The sequence below is a fragment of the Bubalus kerabau genome, chromosome 9 (assembly GCF_029407905.1).
Source record: "Bubalus kerabau isolate K-KA32 ecotype Philippines breed swamp buffalo chromosome 9, PCC_UOA_SB_1v2, whole genome shotgun sequence".
Lineage (NCBI taxonomy): Eukaryota > Metazoa > Chordata > Mammalia > Artiodactyla > Bovidae > Bubalus > Bubalus kerabau.
Window position 1 is genome coordinate 108663836 of NC_073632.1, and position 22828 is coordinate 108686663.

A 22828-nucleotide genomic window follows, 5' to 3' on the forward strand; every position below is an offset into this window, starting at 1 on the left:
AAAATGAATCACATGAATACATGTATTTAATTCAATATCTTGAGAAGAATACAAAGACCACATTGACCTTATTGGAGATTAAAACGACAAAGTGAAATGTATCTTCTTTAATGTATACCTGCAAAAACACCCACATCCCACGTACATGGTGGTTGTGAATTTTCATAGGCCATTCTTCCAGTCACTTAAGAGATATCAGTCTCTTTCAATTTTGCAAATTCTTTAATAAATCCCCAAAGGTTCCTTAAAATAGAAAACAGATGAGTACAATGGGTTAGAGGAAAAGTACATGAATCATAAAAGAAAATTTCAAAACAAACATCTATTAAAACACATTTACTCAAACACGCATAGTAAGACTTGCAACCCTCCCCTTCCATTTTAAAGGGTATTTGTCACAGATGCTTGGCCTTGGATGTGGCAAAGCTTCTCTGCATATGGGCCCAGGCCTCTGCAACACTTTCCAGGCCAAGGAGTTTGTGCCGCAGAGGTGGGTTTACCTTAATGACGCTGCTGAGCTTAGTCACTCAGTCGTGTCTGACTCTTTATAACCCAATGGAGTGTAGCCCACCAGGCTTCTCTATGGGATTCTCCAGGCCAGAATACTGGAGTGGGTAGCTGTTCCCTTCTCCAGGGGATCTTCCCAATGCAGAGATTGAACCCAGGTCTCCCGCATCATAGGCGGCTCTTTACCATCTGAGCCACCAGGGAAACCCAGGAACACTGGAGTGCGCAGCCTGTCCCTTCTCCAGGGGATCATCCTGACCCAGGAATCGAACTGGGGTCTCCTGCACTGCAGGTGGGGTCTTGGCCAGTACAGCTACCCGGGAAGCCCTGACCTTAATGATGTCTGGATGTGTGCTTAGCCGCTCAGTCATGTCTGACTCTTTGCGACCCCATGGACTGTAGCCCTCCAGGCTCCTCTGTCCATGGGCATTCTCCAGGCAAGAATACTGGAGTGGGTTGCCATGCCTTCCTCCATGGGAACTTCCCAACTCAGTGATCGAACCCAGGTCTCCCGCATTGCAGGTGGATTCTTTACCATCTGAGCCATGATATCACCTGAGTTCATTCTCATTCACAACGCTCTGGAGGACTCTTCCAAATGCTGTGTTTGCATTTCCGTGTTCTTTTCCATTGAGAACACCCGACATAATGCAAGGCCTCCCAGAACCCGGATCTCCCTGCATGGTTCAACCAGCACCCAGCCTAACACCGTTTCTCCTTTCTCTAACACGTAAGCTGGCAAGTCTGATGGTCCATTTTCTGACTCTTTTGCAGCTAAGGGTCGCCTTGGTGCCCAATGAGATACAGTGGAAGTCCCTTGGGTGGGCTTTCCTACCTAAATCCAACAGAACAGACTCACCGTGGGATGCCAGCTGTCCTGCGATTCCCCCCTCTTCCTTCCCCCGGGACAGGGACCCAGTGCCTAAAGACAGCCAGGTGGCCACCCTCAGGCCACCACCCAAGGGCAGCAGGGAAGGAAAAGAACTCCGACTCCTTGATTCCACTGAACCTGTACCACCAACAACTAAATGTCTTTTTACCTGTTGATACAATAAGCTTTTCCCATATTTAAACTATCAGTGGTTTTTCCAGCCGTCTCAAATCCTGAGGGTTGAACAATGGTACCAACTCAAAGAAAGTTAACTCTGTAAAATCTAAACTTAGTGAAGAGATAATAATAGTCAGCATTTGATTTTTAAATTAAATCTTTCAGACTAATACATGCATAGGTTTTTCCGTGTATCACTACCAATACACAAAAATTTATCATGTATTTAGTATCACTATTCTCCAAGCCAGGCTTCAGCAATACGTGAACCGTGAACTTCCTGATGTTCAAGCTGGTTTTAGAAAAGGCAGAGGAACCAGAGATCAAATTGCCAACATCCGTTGGATCATGGAAAAAGCAAGAGAGTTCCAGAAAAACATCTATTTTTGCTTTATTGACTATGCCAAAGCCTTTGACTGTGTGGATCACAACAAACTGTGGAAAATTCTGAAAGAGATGGGAATACCAGACGACCTGATCTGCCTCTTGAGAAATCTGTATGCAGGTCAGGAAGCAACAGTTAGAACTGGACATGGAACAACAGACTGGTTCCAAATAGGAAAAGGAGTTCGTCAAGGCTGTATATTGTCACCCTGTTTATTTAATTTATATGCAGAGTACATCATGAGAAACGCTGGGCTGGAGGAAGCACAAGCTGGAATCAAGATTTCCGGGAGAAATATCAATAACCTCAGATATTCAGATGACACCACCCTTATGGCAGAAAGTGAAGAGGAACTCAAAAGCCTCTTGATGAAAGTGAAAGTGGAGAGTGAAAAAGTTGGCTTAAAGCTCAACATTCAGAAAACGAAGATCATGGCATCTGGTCCCATCACTTCATGGGAAATAGATGGGGAAACAGTGGAAACAGTGTCAGACTTTATTTTCTTGGGCTCCAAAATCACTGCAGATGGTGAGTGCAGCCATGAAATTAAAAGACGCTTACTCCTTGGAAGGAAAGTTATGACCAACCTAGGTAGCATATTGAAAAGCAGAGACATCACTTTGCCAACAAACGTCCGTCTAGTCAAGGCTATGGTTTTTCCTGTGGTCATGTATGGATGTGAGAGTTGGACTGTGAAGAAGGCTGAGCGCCAAAGAATTGATGTTTTTGAACTGTGGTGTTGGAGAAGACTCTTGAGAGTCCCTTGGGTGGCAAGGAGATCCAACCAGTCCATTTTGAAGGAGATAAGCCCTGGGATTTCTTTGGAAGGAATGATGCTAAAGCTGAAACTCCAGTACTTTGGCCACCTCATGCAAAGAGTTGACTCATTGGAAAAGACTCTGATGCTGGGAGGGACTGGGGGCAGGAGAAGAAGGGGATGACAGAGGATGAGATGGCTGGATGGCATCACTGATTCGATGGACGTGAGTCTGAGTGAACTCCGGGAGTTGGTGATGGACAGGGAGGCCTGGCGTGCTGCGATTCATGGGGTTGCAAAGAGTCAGACACGACTGAGTGACTGATCTGATCTGATCTGAAGGTATGCAATTTGAGAAAAGAAAGCCACCCACAGCCACACGCCTTCCACCTTTCCTGATCCTTCCCCTTGAGGAATCACCTTCAACTCTTCAGTTTTTTCCCCCCAAAATATATATTTCTATATTGCTAAATAATACATATGATGGAGATTTAAACCTTGGACCAAGCATTCTGCAAAGGAAAAGATGTAGCATATGTAATGTACGTGAAGTTAACACTCAGGAACCGCAGACTTCAGAAGCACCGTCCAGGTCATGTGTTGTGAATGGATGGCTTTAACGGCTCCAGCGTCAGGGAATGATAGTTGCTGCATCAGAGCTTCAATACTCACTGCTGCTGCTCCTCCCTCAGCTTGTTCTTCCCCATGATCTGCTTCACGTAGTTCACAATAAACTACCAAGAATTAAAAACCACTTGGTCACATTCAGTGGCATGGTACTGGTCGTGGGCAACATCAGTAATGTTGCCAATTGCATCCAAATGCATTACCGCCTCTAGAATCAGGCATAACATGCTAATTAATGCCAAATATAATGCAGAGAGGTGCACGTGGGTAATCAAGGTAGCACTGCAACCCATTAAGCAGCAGATTGTTACCGTGCATTTTGGAGGGCTATCGTGAGATGTCATTAAGGGAGCCATGGCATTCATAAACTCATGATAATTCTTTGTTGTGAGTGGTGGGTTCGAGAAATGGTCAGTTCTGATGGACACATTCAACTATTGAAGGGAGAATATTTTCATTAACGTATTAGCTCACACCTGTCCAGTTTTAAGCTAAGGTGAGCATAGCGAGATATTCCCGCCGTGACAGAACATCATGGTTTGGAAAGCTTGCGCATACACTGCCGCACTTGATTCATCATATAGCACAGGAAGGCGCTGGAGGAAACATTTCTATTGAAAAGCAGACTCTAAACACTTGCCTGAATTTTCTTCCTTAAAATTTTATTTGCTGTTTCCAACTTCATAGTTTCAGTCTAAAGGAAAGACAGTTTTAAAAGAAAGACAAGCGGTTAACAATATTTGTTAAGTATTTTTCACCATTTATGGAACAAAAAGTATTCTGTGAATGCTATTATTTTAATTTTGAAAGTATTCAATAGCACACCCCTTAGAAACAATGGATACACAAAGCATGACATGAAGGCTGTTCAATGAGAGAGGAAAATCCTGGCCCTCGGGTCAGAAAGCAGAGGAAATGGAGCTTGATGTTGCAAAACACTAGGGGATTTTAGGGGAGTTCCAGAGTAGGCACATTCCACATATTTTTGGAACTAATAATGGAATTTTTAAGATGGCTGGATACAATATAAAAATACAAATGTCAATAAGTCATGCATATATAGACATCACTGATTATAAACTGCAAAGTTAAGAAGAAAAATTTTTTGAGTTTCCATTCACAATAGCAACAGATACCAAAAAGTCATGAAACAAAAGTGACAAAAAATCTTTAAGACCAATGCATTAGAATAAATATAAAATGATCCTAGATGGAGTGTTAATATTAAAAAGCTGTCATTTCTCCCCAAATGAATCTATAAATTCATTAGAAGCACAATAAAAAACCAAGAGTATTTACTACTGAAACTGAAAAATTAGTTAATACTGTAAATGAGAATACTCAAGATAATTGTGAACAAAATGATGATGAAGAAGGGATGAAAAGGTTTGCTCCTCCAGAGATGCACCATAATGGAAATCATTCACGATTATCAGCATATCGTGAGGCTGCATAATATACAATTAGGGAGTTGGGCTGACTTTACATCCTAATTCTACCCCTTGCTCACTGTAAGCTTGATCAAGTTACTGAGCATATGCATGCCTTGGTTTCCCCGTATGAAAAAGGGGGTTAATAAAAACATCTATCTTTTTGGGTTGTTTGGAATTAAATGAAATAGTATTTTTGTACTATTTACAGCAATATCTGTGCATCGTAAACCTGTGATACATTTAGTTATTTTTTCTTCTGGTTAGAAATAACATTTCAAATCCAGACCCAGGAATCAGTTATCTAACAGGATAATAAATGCAGCTCTATTATATCCTCCAGTATTTGAATTAAGGAGCCAAATGTAAATAACAAATATTTAAAGTAATATAAATTATTGATATGGAATCATATAGAATCTTCTATTTCCCAGGTTTAAAAGAGGTTTCAATTTTGAAAGCAAAGTTTACATGATTTTGCATTATAGCATGCTCAGAACACAAAGTTGTAACTGGTTTCTGCTGTTTAAGCATTCAGTTATAAAATAGTGTTTCTTTTTAGGACATTATTAAGTTTAAAAAACGGGGGCAGACTCTCAGTGAAAACACAGAAAGAAATCCGACCAGATTATTTTCAAAGAGACACAAGAGAAGCCAAAGCAAGTTTGGACCACCACCACCTTCCTATAAATAGGCTTTAAAAATAAAGTAGGATTGGGAAAAATATATGAAAGTCTGTAACCAGGAGAAAAAAGGATAATCACATATGACTTACAAACTCTATAAGTAGAAGTTATATTTAATAAGATTTTACACAATTTAAAATAGGTTATAACCTAAGAAGTAGGCCATCATAGTATTTCAAAACATTAGATCATACATAATACACATAATAATTTATGTGTATCAAGATCATAATTTTATTGTTATCCAGAAAATGGTTAGCAACAGTTGTTCAGGTCTAATACAGCAGGTTCTCAATGGCAGTAATTAATCCTATCTTCCAGCATAATGTGAAACTCACTGTACACGTAACCTTGGGGTCAATGTGGCTCGATATTATAAGGACTTTGGGGCCCAGAAGACTTAAGCTGAATCCCAGCTTTGCCCCCTCTGTCTTGTGCCATATTGGGTGGGTCACTTAGCTTCTCTAGGCTTCCGATTAAACTACTTAGCAAACACTGGACCCTAAACGATGCCAGTCATTATCTTTACGACAAGCATTTTCCATATAAAATTGCTAATTTCTAAGAGATGTCAATTGGGCTGGAAGAGATTCAGTCTGACCCTTAATAGAGCTCTACAGAATTTTTATCACCTTCACTTTTGTTGTTTCAGCTATGCACACATACAGGCTAAGTTGCTCAGTTGTGTCTGACTCTTTGCGACCCCATGGACTGTAGCCCTCCAGGCTCCTCTGTCCATGGGATTCTCTAAGGCAAGAAAACTGGAGGGGGTTGCCATGCCTCCTTCTAGGGGATCTTGTCGACCCAAGGATGGAACCTATGTCTCTTACGTCTCCTGCTTTGGCAGGCAGCTTCTTTACAGCTAGTGCCACCTGGGAAGACCTAGTTTAGCTACATCTCTTAACTATTCTATTCATTTGCTACAAAGTGGTTGAAATGAAAAATGTTTAGACCAAATGTTATATTTTGCCTCCACTGAATGTCAAATCACTTCATATGTTTGCCAAGGTCTTCCAGCAAAATAACAATGTAGACATTGAAAAAAAAACAATTTGCATACCTCTAAGCTTTTGATCTTACTTTCAGTGATTTGCAAAATTCCAGTATGAACAAAGCTTGTTTTAATTAGTCTTTCAAGAGCTTGAATCTCATCCCATTTATGAAGTACTTCACACCTCTTTTTTTCAACCTTCTCAATAAGAGTAAGGTTCTCCTCCTTCACGACCTTTTTCTCAGGTGATTCTGGAATATTTTTTTAAAAACAACATATTCTGTGTTTAATGCCTTAATTCTTATTAGTAACATTATGTGTTAACAATAATAAGTGCATTGTATATAGTTATAAAATATAATGTAATTCAAACTTCAAGCACGTCAATAAAGATTATGAGAGCCAAATTAAGTATATATGTTTCACTGCCTTAGTGTAGATATATATTTTTCTATCTTTTCCTATTAAAAATATAAACAGTAAAGGCAAGGATAGCAACTGAAATAAAAGGGAAAAAAATGATCAGACCCAAGAACGGGGTGTCCCTCCTTTAATTCATTTATGTACTTGATGAGTCTTTATTGAGAACCTAGCACAGCATGGGCAAGGCACAAGGACGACTCTGCAGCAGGTGTGGGACTAAGGCGAGAGCAGGAAGACGCACAGGAGTCAGGTGAGCGGGAGGGCGTGGGGAGCAGGCAGAGGGGCAGAGCTGACGCCTTCCGGAAGGCGGAATTTACACGCTACGGTGGGGGCACTGAGGGCCAGGGGAGAAGCAGGAAATCAGAACACTACAAGGAGCAGGCGGCAGATCAGAAAAGGTCTTCTAGCCCACGGGAGGAAACCAGTCAAAGCTGGTTGAAGAGGTCTGAAGCCAGCCTGGCCACTTACGACAAGCCGTGTTGTGGCTGAGGGGCAGAGAGTGAAGACGCTGCCGCTGGTACCCTGACTTAAGCCTCCATGTGTCTGGAGATGCCATTCATTGAAACTTCCAAGGACAGGCAAATGCAGAGAGGAAAGCTTCACCTTGGACTTGCTAAGCTGGCACTCAGGTGCTATGTGCAGTAGGCCGTGGCATATACTGACCGTAAGCCTGAAAGGTGTTATAGCAGGAAAGAGATCTAGACCCAAAGACTTGTGCATTGAGCCAAAAACATGCTGAGCTCCAACAAAGATCGGTATTTAAGGAGCCGAGAGATGGAGGCAGAAAATAATTCAGGGGTAAGGATGCACTGTTCTCAGTCAGCACAGGTAGGCTCTGATGAGTCGAAAGACTTAATTCTTTGAGAAAGAACAGCTGCTTTTTTTTTAATGGAAAAATGCCATGAGCAAGAGTGATCTTACCTGCTGATACACACCAAGTCACTGCGGTCATTCAAACTTGCCCAATTTGGAAGAAGGGAAAAGTGTGAAGGTGCGTTCTAAAACTTGGGTGACTTAGTCCAGCAGATGCTGGACGAGCAGACTTGCCGGAGCAGAGGCAGTCACGCTTACGCTTCTGACGTGAGTTCTGAGAGAGCCAAGAAAAATGTCTCTGATTCCCATCTCGATCCAAGCTGAAGGTTTCACCCGAAATAAGTAACTGGCAGCAAGGAAGACAGAAGGTGCAGAAAGCCACTCACATGGCCCGACTGTGCCTTGTCTTTCTACCTAAAGAGGAAGACTGTGGCATCCAAACAAGGGGAGTCACAGAAAATGTGTTTGTCTGGAGGAGGCTCAGGAATGAGAAATCTTCAGAAAGAGAATCCAGGAGGACGCAGGCAGGACACCGGGTTTCTTTAAGTGTTTGAACACGTGTCAGAAACAGCTAGGACCAAATATTAAGAAAAGATTACTACAGGCCTAGAAAGTTGGTAACTTCTTTTTGCTTATTATCTTTATGAGCCTTTGCCATGTTATTCTGTTAGCGTTTAGCAATAAAGTGTTACATTTTTTAAAATGGTGGCAAGTTTTAAGAAATAGCAGGAGACAGAAGACCAGGGAGCTCCAGTCTCATCTTGCGACCTGTCTGGAGAGGAGCCAACACACGTCCCTTGCAGCGCTGTTCACAACAGAAGGCATGCAGCAACCTCGGTGTGCATCAACAGAGACAAAGCAGATGCAGTACATGCAATAGAATATTCCATGGGTGTGTGCTAAGTCGCTCCAGGTGTGTCCGACTCTCTGCGACCCCATGGACTGTAGCCCGCCAGGCTCCTCTGTCCATGGAACTCTCCAGGCAAGAATACTGCAGTGGGTTGCCATGCCCTCCTGCAGGGGATCTACCCAACCCAGGGATCAAAGCTGCATCTCCTGCATTGCAGGTGGATTCTTATTTTCAATACATTTTTTAAAAACATTAAACAAGAGTGAGCAGGACTGCAGATAGAGAAGGAATCCACCAACCTCTGAGCTCTGGAAGAATCACAAGACCAGGCCACCCTGAGACTCAGGCCACAAGAAACCCTTGAAAGATGCCCATCAGGTAAACCACACAGGCCTGGCTCATGGGAGGGCAGAAAGAACCAGAGGAGGGAAAACGAAATCCTCTGGGGTCACAACCTTTGAGGCCAAGTTTGCCGAAGAACGCAAGACCATTAGACTTGTGAGAACATCCTCAAAGATGCTGAGATGAAAGCGCGATTCCGCGTGAGTTAGTGCATAACAAGCCTGGAGTGGGAGCGGCACCTGACTGAGCCACAGGGTTAACTGCGGAGGTCAGTGAGAGAGACAGTCACCTGAGCCTCTTTGGGTCATTTAATCCAGCTGTGAATGGTGTGCCCAATTTTGAGATCATTTCTATTATTTCATTGAGTGCATGAATATTTACAAAATGTCATTAATTTCCCACAAACCTTGTGCCCCTCTTCATGAGTGATGATGGCATGAGGAGGAACCCACAGGCTGAGTGACTCAGCCGCACCAGGCCCTGTGTTCTTTTATCGTATCAGATCCTCTTAATGACGAGGGAAGCACTATCCTTGCCTCCACTGAACAGGCAGCAGTATCACGAAAGTGGTTCACGTAACAGCCGTGTGAGTGGGGTGCTGAGGTGCGCAGGTTGAGGCCCATTTGCAAGAGAGGGTGCCCCACACCTGGACAGAACCTTGTTGTCCAGAAAAGCTGACTCCTTTGATCCAAGAATAAAGACACAAAGTGTCTGGAAACCAGACTGGACCATCCTCCTTGCTGTTACCCTGGAAACCACAGGCCACGGCAACACTTCCTCTATTTCCATCCCCCAGGGATGCCCTGGAGTATTCACAGCTCCCCCCTAAAATCCACTACGTATTTCAAGACACCTTCTCTAAAATAAACACATTTAATTCTTCAACACTTCCTCAGCGGAGTTGATTCTCATATTCACACCATTGCGTCAAGGTTCTTAAAATCTATTTCAAGTACTTTGGTTATTCTCTCAACATAAGATCCTGAATTCATTCAGTTTCACTAAAACCCAAGAGATCTTACAGGAAGATGACACGCACACGAGCTGTCTGTGATTACAGCAACTCGACAAGCAAACGTGCCCAAAGCAACAGAAACTGCGATAAACATCTCCACCCAGATAAATCTCTCCAAGAGATCAACTACTTCCTGTGTCTTTAAAGTACTTTAAACCACTTCAGATAAAAATGAAAACTTACTGAATTTCTAAAGAGCTTGATGAGGGTAGGGGGAAGATAATAACCTCTCTGAGAAACCTTTTCAAACTAGCAGCAGAAGCCATGAACAGGGAACTAGTCTTGAAGATTCCTCACGCGGAGGTCACGGCAAACCTCACATCGGAAGACCAATCACAGGGTTACTTGCCTGCCCGGCTCCTCGCGGCCTCCAGCAGTACACGCTCCTGCTCCAGTTCATTTCTGAGCCTGCGGTCCAGTAAAAATACATCATGATACATTAGCATCCTGTTCATACCTTCCTCCTTTTATCTCTCTTATATCACAGACTTAAAAACTGAGAAATAAGAACTGATCCTCTAGTTTCTAACAATAAAAAGATGACTTGAAGATGTAGATAGAATGAGACTGAATTAGTCAATTCAATAAACTAAAGTATCCTTTCTTATTAAGATCACCCAAGCCACTGGTTAAAGGAGCTGGGCTTTTAGTGTCTACTGATGTTCCTTTGTGACTTGAATCTTTAAGAAGTAAGGACGAAAAGAAACTAGCCATTTTACACTTAGTTCAGTTCAGTCGCTCAGTCGTGTCCGACTCTTTGCGACCCCATGGACTGCAGCGTGCCAGGCCTCCCTGTCCATCACCAACTCCCAGTTTACTCAAACTCATGTCCATCAAGTCGGTGATGCCATCCAACCATCTCATCCTCTGTCGTCCCCTTCTCCTTCTGCCTTCAATCTTTCCCATTATCAGGGACTTTTCAAAAGAGTCAGCTCTTAGCATCAGGTAGCCAAAGTATTGGAGTTTCAGCCTCAACATCAGTCCTTCCAATGAACACCCAGGACTGATCTCCTTTAGGATGGACTGGTTGGATTTCCTTGCAGTCCAAGGGACTCTCAGAGTCTTCTCCAACACCACAGGTCAAAAGAATCAATTCTTTGGTACTCAGCTTTCTTTAGAGTCCAACTCTCACATCCATCCATGACCACTGGAAAAACCATAGCCTTGACTAGACGGACCTTTGTTGGCAAAGTAATGTCTCTGCTTTTTAATATGCTGTCTAGGTTGGTCATAACTTTTCTTCCAAGGAGCATTTTACACTCTGAGACCAATAATGAAATAATAATGAGTCCAATAATAATAGTGTAATCCCAGCACAGACCAACCGTGATCACCCTCCCCACCTGTCATTGTGGTCCAGGGCCGCTCTGATGGCAGTCATGAGCACTCTCAGCTCCTCCCTGGCCCGCTCGACATCCGCCGTCTTCACCTTCCCCTTCTGCAGACTCTGGACCTGAGTCAGCAAAGACTGGGCAGGACAAGGCCAGAATGGGTGAGACAAACAGAAAACAAGGGTGAGAATTTTCTCTGTTAATACGGTGTGTTCAAGATGCCCGGGGTCAAAGGCTAAGTAAAATAATAAACCGAAGGGATGGACCTGAAGGAGGAATATTGGAGAAGGGATAAGTTGTCAGGTGAAGGTCTGGGTAAGGTATATATATATATATATATACACACACACTTCATGAGTATTATTATCAGCACTGTGATAATTTTTCTAAATGTATTGAAAACAATATTAATCCAATGGCTGCAAAGTAATGATTCTCAAATGTGGTAAAACAAAACTCTCTGGCTCGTTTGGGTGACGGGCTGCCAAGTTTCCAGGAAGAAGGATCTAGATCCCCACCGGCCTGCGGATGTTTTCATTCTGGTGTTTGGTGGGGATGTGGGCAGATGTGGTCCTTAGTGACTCAGCCTCAGAAAGCAAAGAGCAAGGTAGACCCCAGCTGGAGCCTTTGCTTATTCCTGCCGAATAGAAGCTTCTTTCTGAGGCACGAATCGCTCAAGGCAAGGAAACAATGCCCGAGTGCGATTCCCTATTGAGTCAGAACTGCCCTCCTTGTCAGGCCATGATCTTTGTTTCTTTGTTTAATAGACACAGTGAGACACTCTCCTTCCCAAGAGACACGGTTTTTAAACTTTATTGAAAAGTCAGACGTCGCCTTAGCGACAGTGCCGTATTCTCTGAGCTGTGTGCGTGATAATGTCATTGCTGCCGTCCATTTTCCTTCCCGAGCATCCACATGTGTGACCTAAGCCTGGAGAGAAGCCCTGGAAGGTGTCACAGAGAATCCAAGGTCACCCCCAGTCTTTTAAGATCAGTAACCTTCCTGCTCAGACACCGAAGTGTCGGCCTTCAGAGGGACGCTGGCTGGATACGCTGTAATCTGGAACTCACTAGAAAGACCTAGGTGCCACCTGCAAAGCGGGGCACCATCAGTAGGGGGGACCTCAACGAGCAGAGAGGCAGAGCCATGTCTGAGCAAAGCAAGCCCAGGAGAGCGGGTTACGGAGGACAAGCCTGCGCAGGCCACCGAGAACTGGCGGCCAGACGTGGCGGCCAAACCAAGAAACGTGCGCGCCTCCCGGGCCGCCCCTCGCTGTCGCCAGGGGCAGAGGGCCAGTCCGTCACGGTGTCCTCACGGACATAAGGCCCACGCCCATTAAAAGCACCCGCTGATCTAAATCGTGCAGGAACAAACGGGGCTTCCGAGACTCAGGCTGTTCCCCTGCTCTGGAAATATGAAGAAACAGGCTCTGTTTAAGGCATGCCTGACCCGCTGTTACCTTGTACTGTTCTGTGGGATGGTGCTTCAGAAGTAATAGCATGTAGAGTTCATATTCTTCCTACAGAAAAAAAAGAGAAAGAAGAAAAAAGAAAGAAGAAAAGGAAATGAGTAAGAAAGTAAGGTGGGAGGGAGGGAGAAAGAAGGAAAAAGAAAGTAGAAAAAGATCCATTGGAAATGTGTTATGAGATTACTGTACAATGTAACTTTCTTTGCATATGTAAAGAGGCTAAGGACTATCAGTTCAGAATATTTTTTTAAATATAACAACGCTCCTGCAATATATTAAATAACGTACACACGGAAATGTGCAAAAATCTCACCATTTTTAAAGCACAATAGAGTATTGACTATTAGGACTCACAAAACACCTGGACACACGTGCAACATGTGACTTCTGCCACTAGGGGGCGATGTGGATCTGGGCTGCCCTGATAGCTCAGTTGGTAAAGAAACCACCCGCAATGCAGGAGGTCCTGGTTCGACTCCTGGGTTGGGAAGATACCCTGGAGGAGGGAAAGGCTACCCACTCCAGTATTCTGGCCTGGAGAATTCCATGGACTGTATAGTCTATGGGGTACAAAGAGTCAGGCACGACTGAGCAACTTTCACTTCACTTTAACCTGCAGAAAGCTTGAGTGCCAAAGAACCAATGCTTTTGAACTGTGGTGTTGGAGAAGACTCTTGAGAGTCCCTGGGACTGCAAAGAGATCCAACCAATCCATCCTAAAGGAAATCAGTCCTGAATGTTCATTGGAAGGACTGATGCTGAAGCTGAAACTCCAATCTTTTTACCACCTGATGCGAAGAACCCACTCATTGGAAAAGACCCTGATGTTGGGAAAGATTGAAGGCGGGAGGAGAAGGGGATGACAGAGGATGAGATGGTTGGATGGCATCACTGACTCAATGGACATGAGTTTGAGCAAGCTCCAGGAGATGGTGAAGGATTGGAAGCCTGGCATGCTGTAGTTCATGGGGTTGCAAAGAGTCGGACATGACTGAGCGACTGAACTGAACTGAACCTGCGAGAAGCAGAAGATATTAAGCAGGTGGAAAGAATACACAGAACAACTATACACAAAAGAGCTTAATGACCCAGATAACCTCGATGGTGTGATCACTCACACTCACCTAGAGCCAGACATCTTGGAATGTAAAGTCAAGTGGACCTTAGGAAGCATCACTACGAGCAAAGCTAGTGGAGGTGATGAAATTCCAGCTGAGCTATTTCAAATCCTAAAAGATGATGCTGTGAAAATGCTGCACTCAATATGCCAGCAAATTTGGAAAACTCAGCAGTGGCCGCAGGACTGGAAAAAATGAGTTTTCATTCCAGTCCCAAAGAAAGGCAATGCCACAGAATGCTCTAACTACTGCACAATTGCACTCATCTCACACTCTAGTAAAGTAATGCTCAAAATTCTCCATGCCAGGCTTCAACAGTATGTGAACCAAGAAATTTCAGATGTTCAAGCTGGACTTAGAAAAGGCAGAGGAACCAGAGATCAACTTGCCAACATCTGTTGGATCATAGAAAAAGCAAAGGAATTCCAGAAAAACATCTACTTCTGCTTTATTGAATATGCTAAAGCCTTTGAATGTGTGGATCACAACAAACTATAGAAAATTCTTAAAGAAATGGGAATGCCAGACCACCTGCCTCCTGAGAAACCTGTATGCAGGTCAAGAAGCAACAGTTAGAACCATATATGGAATAACAGACTTTTTCCAAGTTGAAAAAGGAGTACGTCGAGGCTGTATATTGTCACCCTGCTTGTTTAACTTATATGCAGAGTACATCATGTGAAACGCCGCAGTGGATAAAGCACAAGCTGGAATCAAGATTGCTGCAAGAATTATCAATAACCTCAGATATGCAGATGACACCACCCTTATGGCAGAAAGCGAAGAGGAACTCAAGAGCCTCTTGATGAAGGTGAAAGAGGAGAGCAAAAAAGCTAGCTTAAAACTGAACATTCAAAAAAACAAAAATCAGGGCATCTGGTCCCATCACTTCACAGCAAATAGATGGGGAAACAATGGAAACAGTGACAGACTTTATTTTCTCCAGCTCCCAAATCACTGCAAATGGTGACTGCAGCCATGAAATTAAAAGACACTTACTCCTTGGAAGAAAAGCTGCAACAAACCTAGACAGTGTATTAAAAAGCAGAGACATTACTTTGCTGACAAAGATCCATATAATCAAAGCTATGGTTTTACCAGTAACCATGTATGCATGTGAGAGTTGGACCATAAAGAAAGCTGAGCACCAAAGAATTGATGCTTTTGAACTGTGATGCTGGTGAAGATTCTTGAGCTACCCTCGAACAGCAAGGAGATCAAACCAGTCAATCCTAAAGGAAATCAGTCCTGAATATTCACTGGAAGGGCTGACGCTGGAACTGAAACTCCAATACTTTGGTCACCTGATGGGAAGAGCTGACTGGAAAAGACCCTGTTGATGGGAAAGATTGAATGCAGGAGGAGAAGGGGATGACAGAGGATGAGATGGTTGGATGGAATCACCAACTCAATGGACATAAGTTTGAGCAAGCTCCAGGAGCTGGTGAAGGACGGGAAGCCTGGCATGGGGTCCATGGGGTCGCAAAGAATCGGACACGACTGAGCAACAGAACAAGAACAACAAACTTCCTAGCGATGAACGCTCCAGTGATGGAGACTGGTCACCATATCCTGCTTTTAAGCCTTATATTTGGGAATGGACAGTAATAGACCCTTCAAGCAGCCTGATTCCAACTCAGCTCTGATATGATGGTCACTTTCAGCAGGAAATGCCAACAAACTTAAAACTCCATCAAGATGCGTTTAAAATTACATATGGATAGCTTTAGAAGTTTTTGTGTACATTTATGCGCAGTGGATAAGAGTTTATATTATAATTAGGAAGCTTTAGTAGAAAAATATGGGCTTCAGAAGTAAGCTAGCTGGGTGTTTTTCTCACATGGCCCACTTAAGACTCATGTGGCTGCACGCATGTTCCTTTGACTCTCCATGAATGATTCTCCTCCTGTGTAGAATGGACACCATGAAACTTGGCAGAATTTCTGCGTGGCCTGAGCTCATGTGTGCAAAACTCATGCATGGCTCTCAACTGTTACCTGGGAGATATGTGTTTCTATTACCTTAATTTCTTTCAAGATATCACCAAATACCAAAGAACTTTTGCAAATATCTTCAAAGACTTCTCCAAAGACCTGGAGTCTGTTGAACTCTTCAGGGTCACAGACACATATTTTCTGGAGCTCCTGGAGGAAAAGAGAACCACCCTGCTTCAGGATGACTTCATTTTCCTTTCTGGTTAGTTTCTCGGGCGGGGCATTCTGTCAGCTGGGTAGCAGACCACTTGGTGCTGAGGCTCTATGATCGCCTGACTTCATTTATTCCCTTGCATCCTGGAAGTCAAGGGAACAAACAGTGCCTCTCTGCCTCCACGGTGTTTCCAAGGTCCTTCTCTTTCCACCAGTCCTCTCAGGCAAAGCTCTCATCTGCTGCTGCTGCTAAGTCGCTTCAGTCGTGTCCGACCCTGTGCGACCCCAGAGACGGAAGCCCACCAGGCTCCCCTGTCCCTGGGATTCTCCAGGCAAGAACACTGGAGTGGGTTGCCATTTCCTTCTCCAATGAATGAAAGTGAAAAGTGAAAGGGAGGTCACTCAGTCGTGTCCAACTCTTAGCGACCCCATGGACTATAGCCTACCAGGCTCCTCCATCCATGGGATTTTCCAGGCAAGAGTACTGGAGTGGGGTGCCATTGCCTTCTCCGAAAGCTCTCATCAAGGTTTGGTTATTCCATATGTTGACTCTTTCCTGCATCTTCACCCTTCCAACACCAGGTCCCCAACTAAGTATCACTCTCAGCTCTCCATAGCGCATCCCATGATGCCTAACCTCCTTCTACAGATGGAGAGACTCCTATGCAGACTTTACCTGCATCCTCAACTCTCTCCTCACCCTCCGTTCGCATTCTTTCATAATGACTCAGGCAGACCTTGTCTCAGCTATTTCTGCTGCCCCAGGGGCATTTCCCTCTCTGTAGCAGCCACTGCTTTCCATTGTGAAAGCGCCTCCAAGGCACGTTTCCAAGCTTCTTTTCTTGCACCCTAAGTGTTACCATCTGGGCTTCCCAGGTGGCTCAGCATTTCCACCTGCAATTCAGGAGACTGGGGTTTGATCCCTGAGTTGGAAAAACCCCCATAGAGAAAGAAATGGCAACCCACTCCAGTCTTCTGGCCTGGAGAATCCCATGGACAGAGGAGCCGGGTGGGCTATAGCCCCTAGGGTCGCAAGAGTCAGGTGGGACTCAGTGACTAAACAACAGCTGTCTCACCTACATCACGTGGGATATTCTCAGCCACTGGCAGCCCTTTGCTGTTCCACCTGCAAGAGTCAGCGCAGCCTCGGAGGCTGAGTCTCTGCCCACAGTCTTGAGACCCGGCGGGGGTCTCCATAGCATCACAGAACTGTCCTCCTTACCTGCTCCAGCTTCTTCTCATGGCACCTCGCTGCCTGGCTCCCAGTGAAGTCCCTCATCAAGAGGTCTTGCTTGGCCAGCACTTGTTTCTGGAAGCTCAAGAACTTCCTGTAGCTGTCTGCTTTCGTTATGGCAGCCAAGTGCGAGCTGACATACTGGAACTCGTCCCTTCCCGGAGGGGACATCACACACTCACGGCTGGACCTCACCTCCTTGTACTTCAGAACCTTCATGTCCGGCAATCTCAGCTCCTCTCGCTTTGGCCGTGCAGGAGAACCCGCCTCTCTCAACCCTGCCTTAGGACTCACGTCCTCCTGCGAAGTGTGGGAGGCCTGTGCGGGAGGGTTCAGATACCTGAAGAGCGGTGTGTTCTCAGCATCACTGGGGCCCACCGCTGTGTTGATGGTAAAATGAGCCAAAGCATCTTTCATCTTCTTGACCTTATCAGATAGCCTTTCTGCTCCAAAGACTTTTGCCTCCCGGGGCCTGTTGGCATTGGGCCAGTGATACAGGATGGTCTCTGGGGGCCTGTAAAGCTTGTTGGGGTTCAGGTGTCCGGATGTGTACGTGTAGACATCATCTCTGTGGTTTTTCTGCACTTGGTCCAGAAGCGTCCGCAGATTGCACAGGGTCTTAACACCTGGTGTCTCGCACTGCTTCCACCTCAGGTAAACTGGTCAGGAAAGACAAGAAGACCAGTAAGTGCCACTCGAGTTCCCCACTGAGGCCATAAAAGGGCCTGTGCACCTGCTGAGCTGGAGACTACCATTCCCAGAGCAGGAGCCCGTGGAGAGGAAAGAGGGCAGCCCGGCTGCAGAGGAGGGCTGGGGTAGGGGCACGTGACGGGCAATTCCCATCAGCAAGCCGGGACCCGCAGAGCCCAGAAGGAGGAAGCAGGGACTTGGCTCCAACAGGGAATCTATTTTTAATTTTAATTTATTTATTTTTAAATTGAAGGATAATTGCTTTACAGAATTCTGTGGTTTTCTTTCAAGATCCTGGATAAGGAAGGCATTTCCCCTGGCCAGCAGAGGCTCATCTTTGCCGGCAGGCAGCCGGAAGACGGCCACACTCTTCTGATTACAGCATCTGGGGGGAGTCAACGGGCAGCTTGTCCTCCGTCTGAGGGGCGGTTGCTCATTCTTCAGTCTTCTATTCATAATGCCCAATGATGGCATCGTTCTGCCCTCTAGCCATTTACCCCAATTGAAGTTTAGAAATTACCATTCTCAGTAACAGATGAACTTGTCAAAAATGTTGATAAAGGTTTTGTTGCATGGTAAAAAAAAAAAAAAAAAAAAAAAAATGAGTTGGTCACTTGGCCCCCTCCCTTCCCCACTCAGAGGAAGACAATGACCCACAGAGTGAAACCTGGGGGGCATGTTGATGGGGACCCCAGCCCCCTCCACAAAGGGTCCCAGAAGCAAGGGTCCATTTGGACACTTGGCCCAGGACAGAAGATGATGGGAAAAGCGAGCTTTTTGAGTCAGTTTCCTACTACGTGAGTTCAGAGATCTTACATCATCTCTCTGAAGCAGTTTCTTCAGCAAAATTAGGAGACTCGTCCTACTCAGGACAAGGCTAATTGACAACCAGATAGAATCGCTTTTGGCAGAGAGGCACCTGGCAAGGAGGGGACGTTCCCTAAATGCTGCCTGCGTCATCAAAGGACTGCGGTGCGGGGAACACCGCCTAAGGGCTTCAGGGAGGACGTGAGCGCCCAGACGTCACAGAGGAGCGGGAGGGGCCCACTCCCGGCTGGCACTGACCCGAGGCACGGCCTGCCCGGAGACGCCTGCAGGTGCCCATGAGCAGATGCCACGCTGTCTGCATCCTGCCTTGTCCCCCGAGCTGGAGGGGCCCCGATGCAGGGCATCAGACCAGGCCCATCTGGACCCTCAAGGGTCCATCGTGAGCTCCCGGAGGCCGAGGCTTTCCCCACATCCACACCTGCTGCCGCCCTCAGTCCGCACGGCCGACCCGTCTGGAAGGAGGCCCCTTCTGTTCCAAGGAGGCCGAGGGCAGTGGGGTGACCAGTGCGGGCCCCCCCACCCGACGAGTGCCAGCATGACTTCTGAATTCAGCTTTTCCACCCCACCTGTCGCTCTTCCCTCCTCCCGAGCCAAGGGGGCCAGGGCAAGGCGTCCCGGGACCCACGCCCCCTCCTCTGGCCGAGACCGAGTTCAGGACGCATCCCTAACCTCCGCATTGCCACCTTAGAGGGAAGGGCTGAGAGCACAAAGGGGTGAGGGGTGACAGCGACTCGCGCTGTCCGAGAAGCCCTGCGTCCAGAGGCCTCACACTGGCGTGGGTCCCCTGCCCCGTGGCGGCTCTCCACACTGGGATCACAACTGGCACGTCAGGCTCGGGCCTAGCTGGCTCCTGGACTCCTTGGGGAAATCTGTCCTGGGCTCTGTCCTGTTGGGACAGATCCAGCTCCTTGCAGCTGTAGGACAGAGGTCCCCATCCCCTTGGTGGCTGCTGGTGGGGATCTTTCCTGGCTCCTGGGTCTGCCATCTTCCCGGTCACATGGCCTCCATCCCTGAGCCAGCCAGCAAGGGCACTCTACATAGTTCCAGTGCCCTTGACCTCTGACCCTGCCCCGCGCCTGACACGCTCCCTGCCATGAGGTCACCAGTGCAGGGGACGCAGTGCAACCCAGGAGCGCTCTCCCCATGTTCAGTCCCAGGGTCCGTGCTGGCCAGGGGGCAGCAGGGCCCGGGGTGGAAAGGAATCAGCCTGTCCCTCCTGTGTAGCTGGATCTTGGAGCAATGCGATCATTGAGAATTTCCCTATTAAATAGATTAGTACTTCAAAGAAAGCAGTTAAGAAATGTTAAAATATTAATTAAACAAGTTTCCAATTAAGATATATCTTAATTGATATTCTAATTCACCAAAGGCACCAACACATAAAGAAAACACTAAAAAAACATCATATTAGTTGGGTTTCTCCAGGGAAACAGACCCAGAAGGATGAATAAGTTGTTGTTCAGTCACTCAGTTGTGTCCAACTCATTGCAATCTCACGGACTGCAGCACGCCAGGCTTCCACGGCCTTCAGTGTCTCCCAGTTTGCTCAAACTGTTGTCCATTGAGTCGGTGATGCCATCCAACCATCTCACCCTCTGTCGTCCCCTTCTCCTCCTATCTTCAGTCTCCCCCAGCATCAGGGCCTTTTCCAATGAGTCAGCTCTTCTCATCAGGTGGCCCAAGTATTGGGGCTCCAACTTCAGCATTAGTCCTTCCAATGAATATTCAAGGTTGATTTCCTTTAGGATTGATTGGTTGGATCTCCTTGCAGTCCAAGGGGCTCTCAGGAGTCTGCTCCAACATCACAATTCAAAATATCATTTCTTCTTTATCGTCCAACTCTCACATCCATACATGACTATGGAAAAACCATCACTTTGATTGTACAGACCTTTGTCAGCAAAATGATGTCTCTTGCTTTTTAATATGCAGTCTAGGTTTGTCATAGGTTTCCTTCCAAGGAGCAAGCATCTTTTAATTTCATGGCTGCAGTCACCATCTGCAGTGATTCTGGAGCCCAAGAAAATAAAGTCTGTCACGGTTTCCACTTTTTTCCCCATCTATTTTCCATGAAGTGATGGGACCAGATGCCATGATCTTTGTTCTTTGAATGTTTCAAGCCAGCTTTTCACTCTCCTTTTTCACCTTTATCAAGAGACTCTTTAGTTCCTCTTCACTTTCTGTCATTAGAGTGCTATCATCTGTATATCTGAGGTTGTTGATATTTCTCCCAGCAGTCTTGATTCCAGCTTGTCATTCATCCAGCCTGGCAATTCACATAATGTACTTTGCATATAAGTTAAATAAGGTGACAATATGCAGCCTTAATGTACTCCTTTCCCAATTTGGAACCAGTCAGTTGTTCCATGTCCAGTTCTAACTGTTGCTTCTTGACCTGCATGCAGGTTTCTAAGAAGACAGGTAAGGTAGTCTAGGATAGAGGTTTATTATAAGGAATTGACTCACACAATTATGCAAAAAAAAAGGAGAGTCCAAAATCTGCAAGATGGATAGTAGGCTGAAGACAGAGTTCATCCAAATGCCTTCTACTGGAGGACTTTTCTCTTGCTAGTGGGAAGTCAGTCTTTTTCCTTTACGATCTTCAACTGGTTAGATGTGACCCACCCAGACTACGGAGGGGAATCTGTCTTAGTCAAAGACTTCTTCTTTAAACGTTCATCTCATCCAAAAACACCTCAACAGGAACATCCAGAAAGCTTGACCAAATATACAACCCAGTAGCCCACATCAACTGACACACAAAATTTACCATCACATGTGTTAGACCAACTCTCTTTGGAAAATGAGAAGAGGTGACTTAATTGCTATTTTCTTTGTTGATTCTATGCCAAAAAAGGATTTGGAGTCACCAGCAAATTAATTAGCAAGTCATTCCAGACTTAGAATTTCTTTTCCTTAGTTTGCAGAAAGACTTGCCTCACTAGACCTGGAGAATCCAGATTCCATTTCTCTCTGCCAAGATCCTGTGATAAGGACCAGAGCTTCCAAGTCAGCCATGAAAAACTCTGAAGAGTTTTCAACTGTAGACACTGATTTGCATATCCTGCCATGTCAACGTGATAAGCAGGAAAAGAAGAAAAACGCTGAAAGGATTCATGGAATATTCGGTTCTTTACAAAATGATCAGAGCATAAATTTGCTTTAAGTAAAACCAAACCAACTTCTGAATAGACGCTGATAAGGAAGACACAGCAATAGGTTTTTTGGACTAGATTTAAACTAACAAATATTTCAACCAGAGTTTTCCCTCTGACCCCAGTTCATCTGAATCATCAATGCTTTCATGCACTCTGTGTGGTAAGAAAGCAAGCGCTTCAGAGTTCAAAGACCCAGATGAGACTCTGCTGCCCCATTTGCAAAATCACAATAACCCAGGCTCCAGAGATGTGAAACTAAATCAGACACAGGGAAGCACTTTGTACACAGCGGTGGACATGTTCTGTGGTGTGTGGTTGTTTATTGAGGACTATAGAAGGGCCGAAAATGTCTCTAAATGTGTCATCTTAAAAAAAAAAAAAAAAACACACAGAAACAGAGTCTAGAAATTTCCTATTTCTCCTCCTTCCAGAGGACACACACACACACACACACACACGTCCGACCTCGTTTTCTGCCTTTTATTACTGGATTTTCTGAAAAGGCTCTGATTCCTAAATCCAGTCCTAAATCCCAGTGACCCCGGGAGCTAAGTTGCACCGCCAGAAAGGTTTTCATTTTTCATTTTCCCATTTTCCACACTGGGTTAGAGAAGTTGGTTCCGAGGCAAACATCCAGCAAACATCAAACACCAAACACAAAATGCTCAGCATCTACTTACATTCAGGCTCCGTGTCCTCAGCCATCGCCACCTTCCACCTGCAGCTGCTGAGGCTGGGGGTTGCTCTGGAAACAGACAAACATTCCAAGCCCCTCCTCCGGGGCTCCTCTGTTGCCAGGCAACCGGGGCACAGTCCCAGCCAAGGGATCTCTCCTCTGAACCTCTCTTATGCCTCTGGCCTTCTTGAACAGGGAGTACTAGATTTGCTTGCCTGTTTTCCCTTTTAAAAGAAAACCCTTTATGTGATTTGAAAAAATTCAAAATACCTTTGCATGCTCTAATTCCTTTCCAAAGCCAAGG

At 45.4% G+C, this 22828-nt stretch overlaps 1 protein-coding gene across 1 annotated transcript; it reads right to left on the bottom strand.

The window, feature by feature from the left end:
* Nucleotides 1-185: 185 nt before the first annotated feature.
* Nucleotides 186-22553, bottom strand: C9H6orf118 (chromosome 9 C6orf118 homolog). Its single transcript, XM_055534715.1, has 10 exons — nt 22529-22553; nt 17161-17831; nt 15813-15935; nt 12665-12724; nt 11218-11342; nt 10224-10282; nt 6501-6682; nt 3965-4018; nt 3370-3431; nt 186-243 (listed from the first exon to the last, which is right to left on the bottom strand). The coding sequence occupies exons 1-10, from the start codon at nt 22551-22553 to the stop codon at nt 186-188; spliced, it is 1419 nt and encodes a 472-aa protein (XP_055390690.1).
* Between the last annotated feature and the right edge of the window lie 275 nt (nt 22554-22828).

What these genes read in the sequence shown, in the direction of transcription:
- C9H6orf118 (XM_055534715.1), bottom strand. Translation starts at nt 22,553, where the DNA reads ATGGCTGAGGACACGGAGCCTGAAT. An exon ending in TGAGGACACGGAGCCTGAAT is followed by an intron (nt 17,832 to 22,528) that starts GTAAGTAGATGC and finishes TTTCCTGACCAG; the next exon opens with TTTACCTGAGGTGGAAGCAG. An exon ending in TTTTAAGGAAGAAAATTCAG is followed by an intron (nt 3,432 to 3,964) that starts GCAAGTGTTTAG and finishes AATTCTTGGTAG; the next exon opens with TTTATTGTGAACTACGTGAA.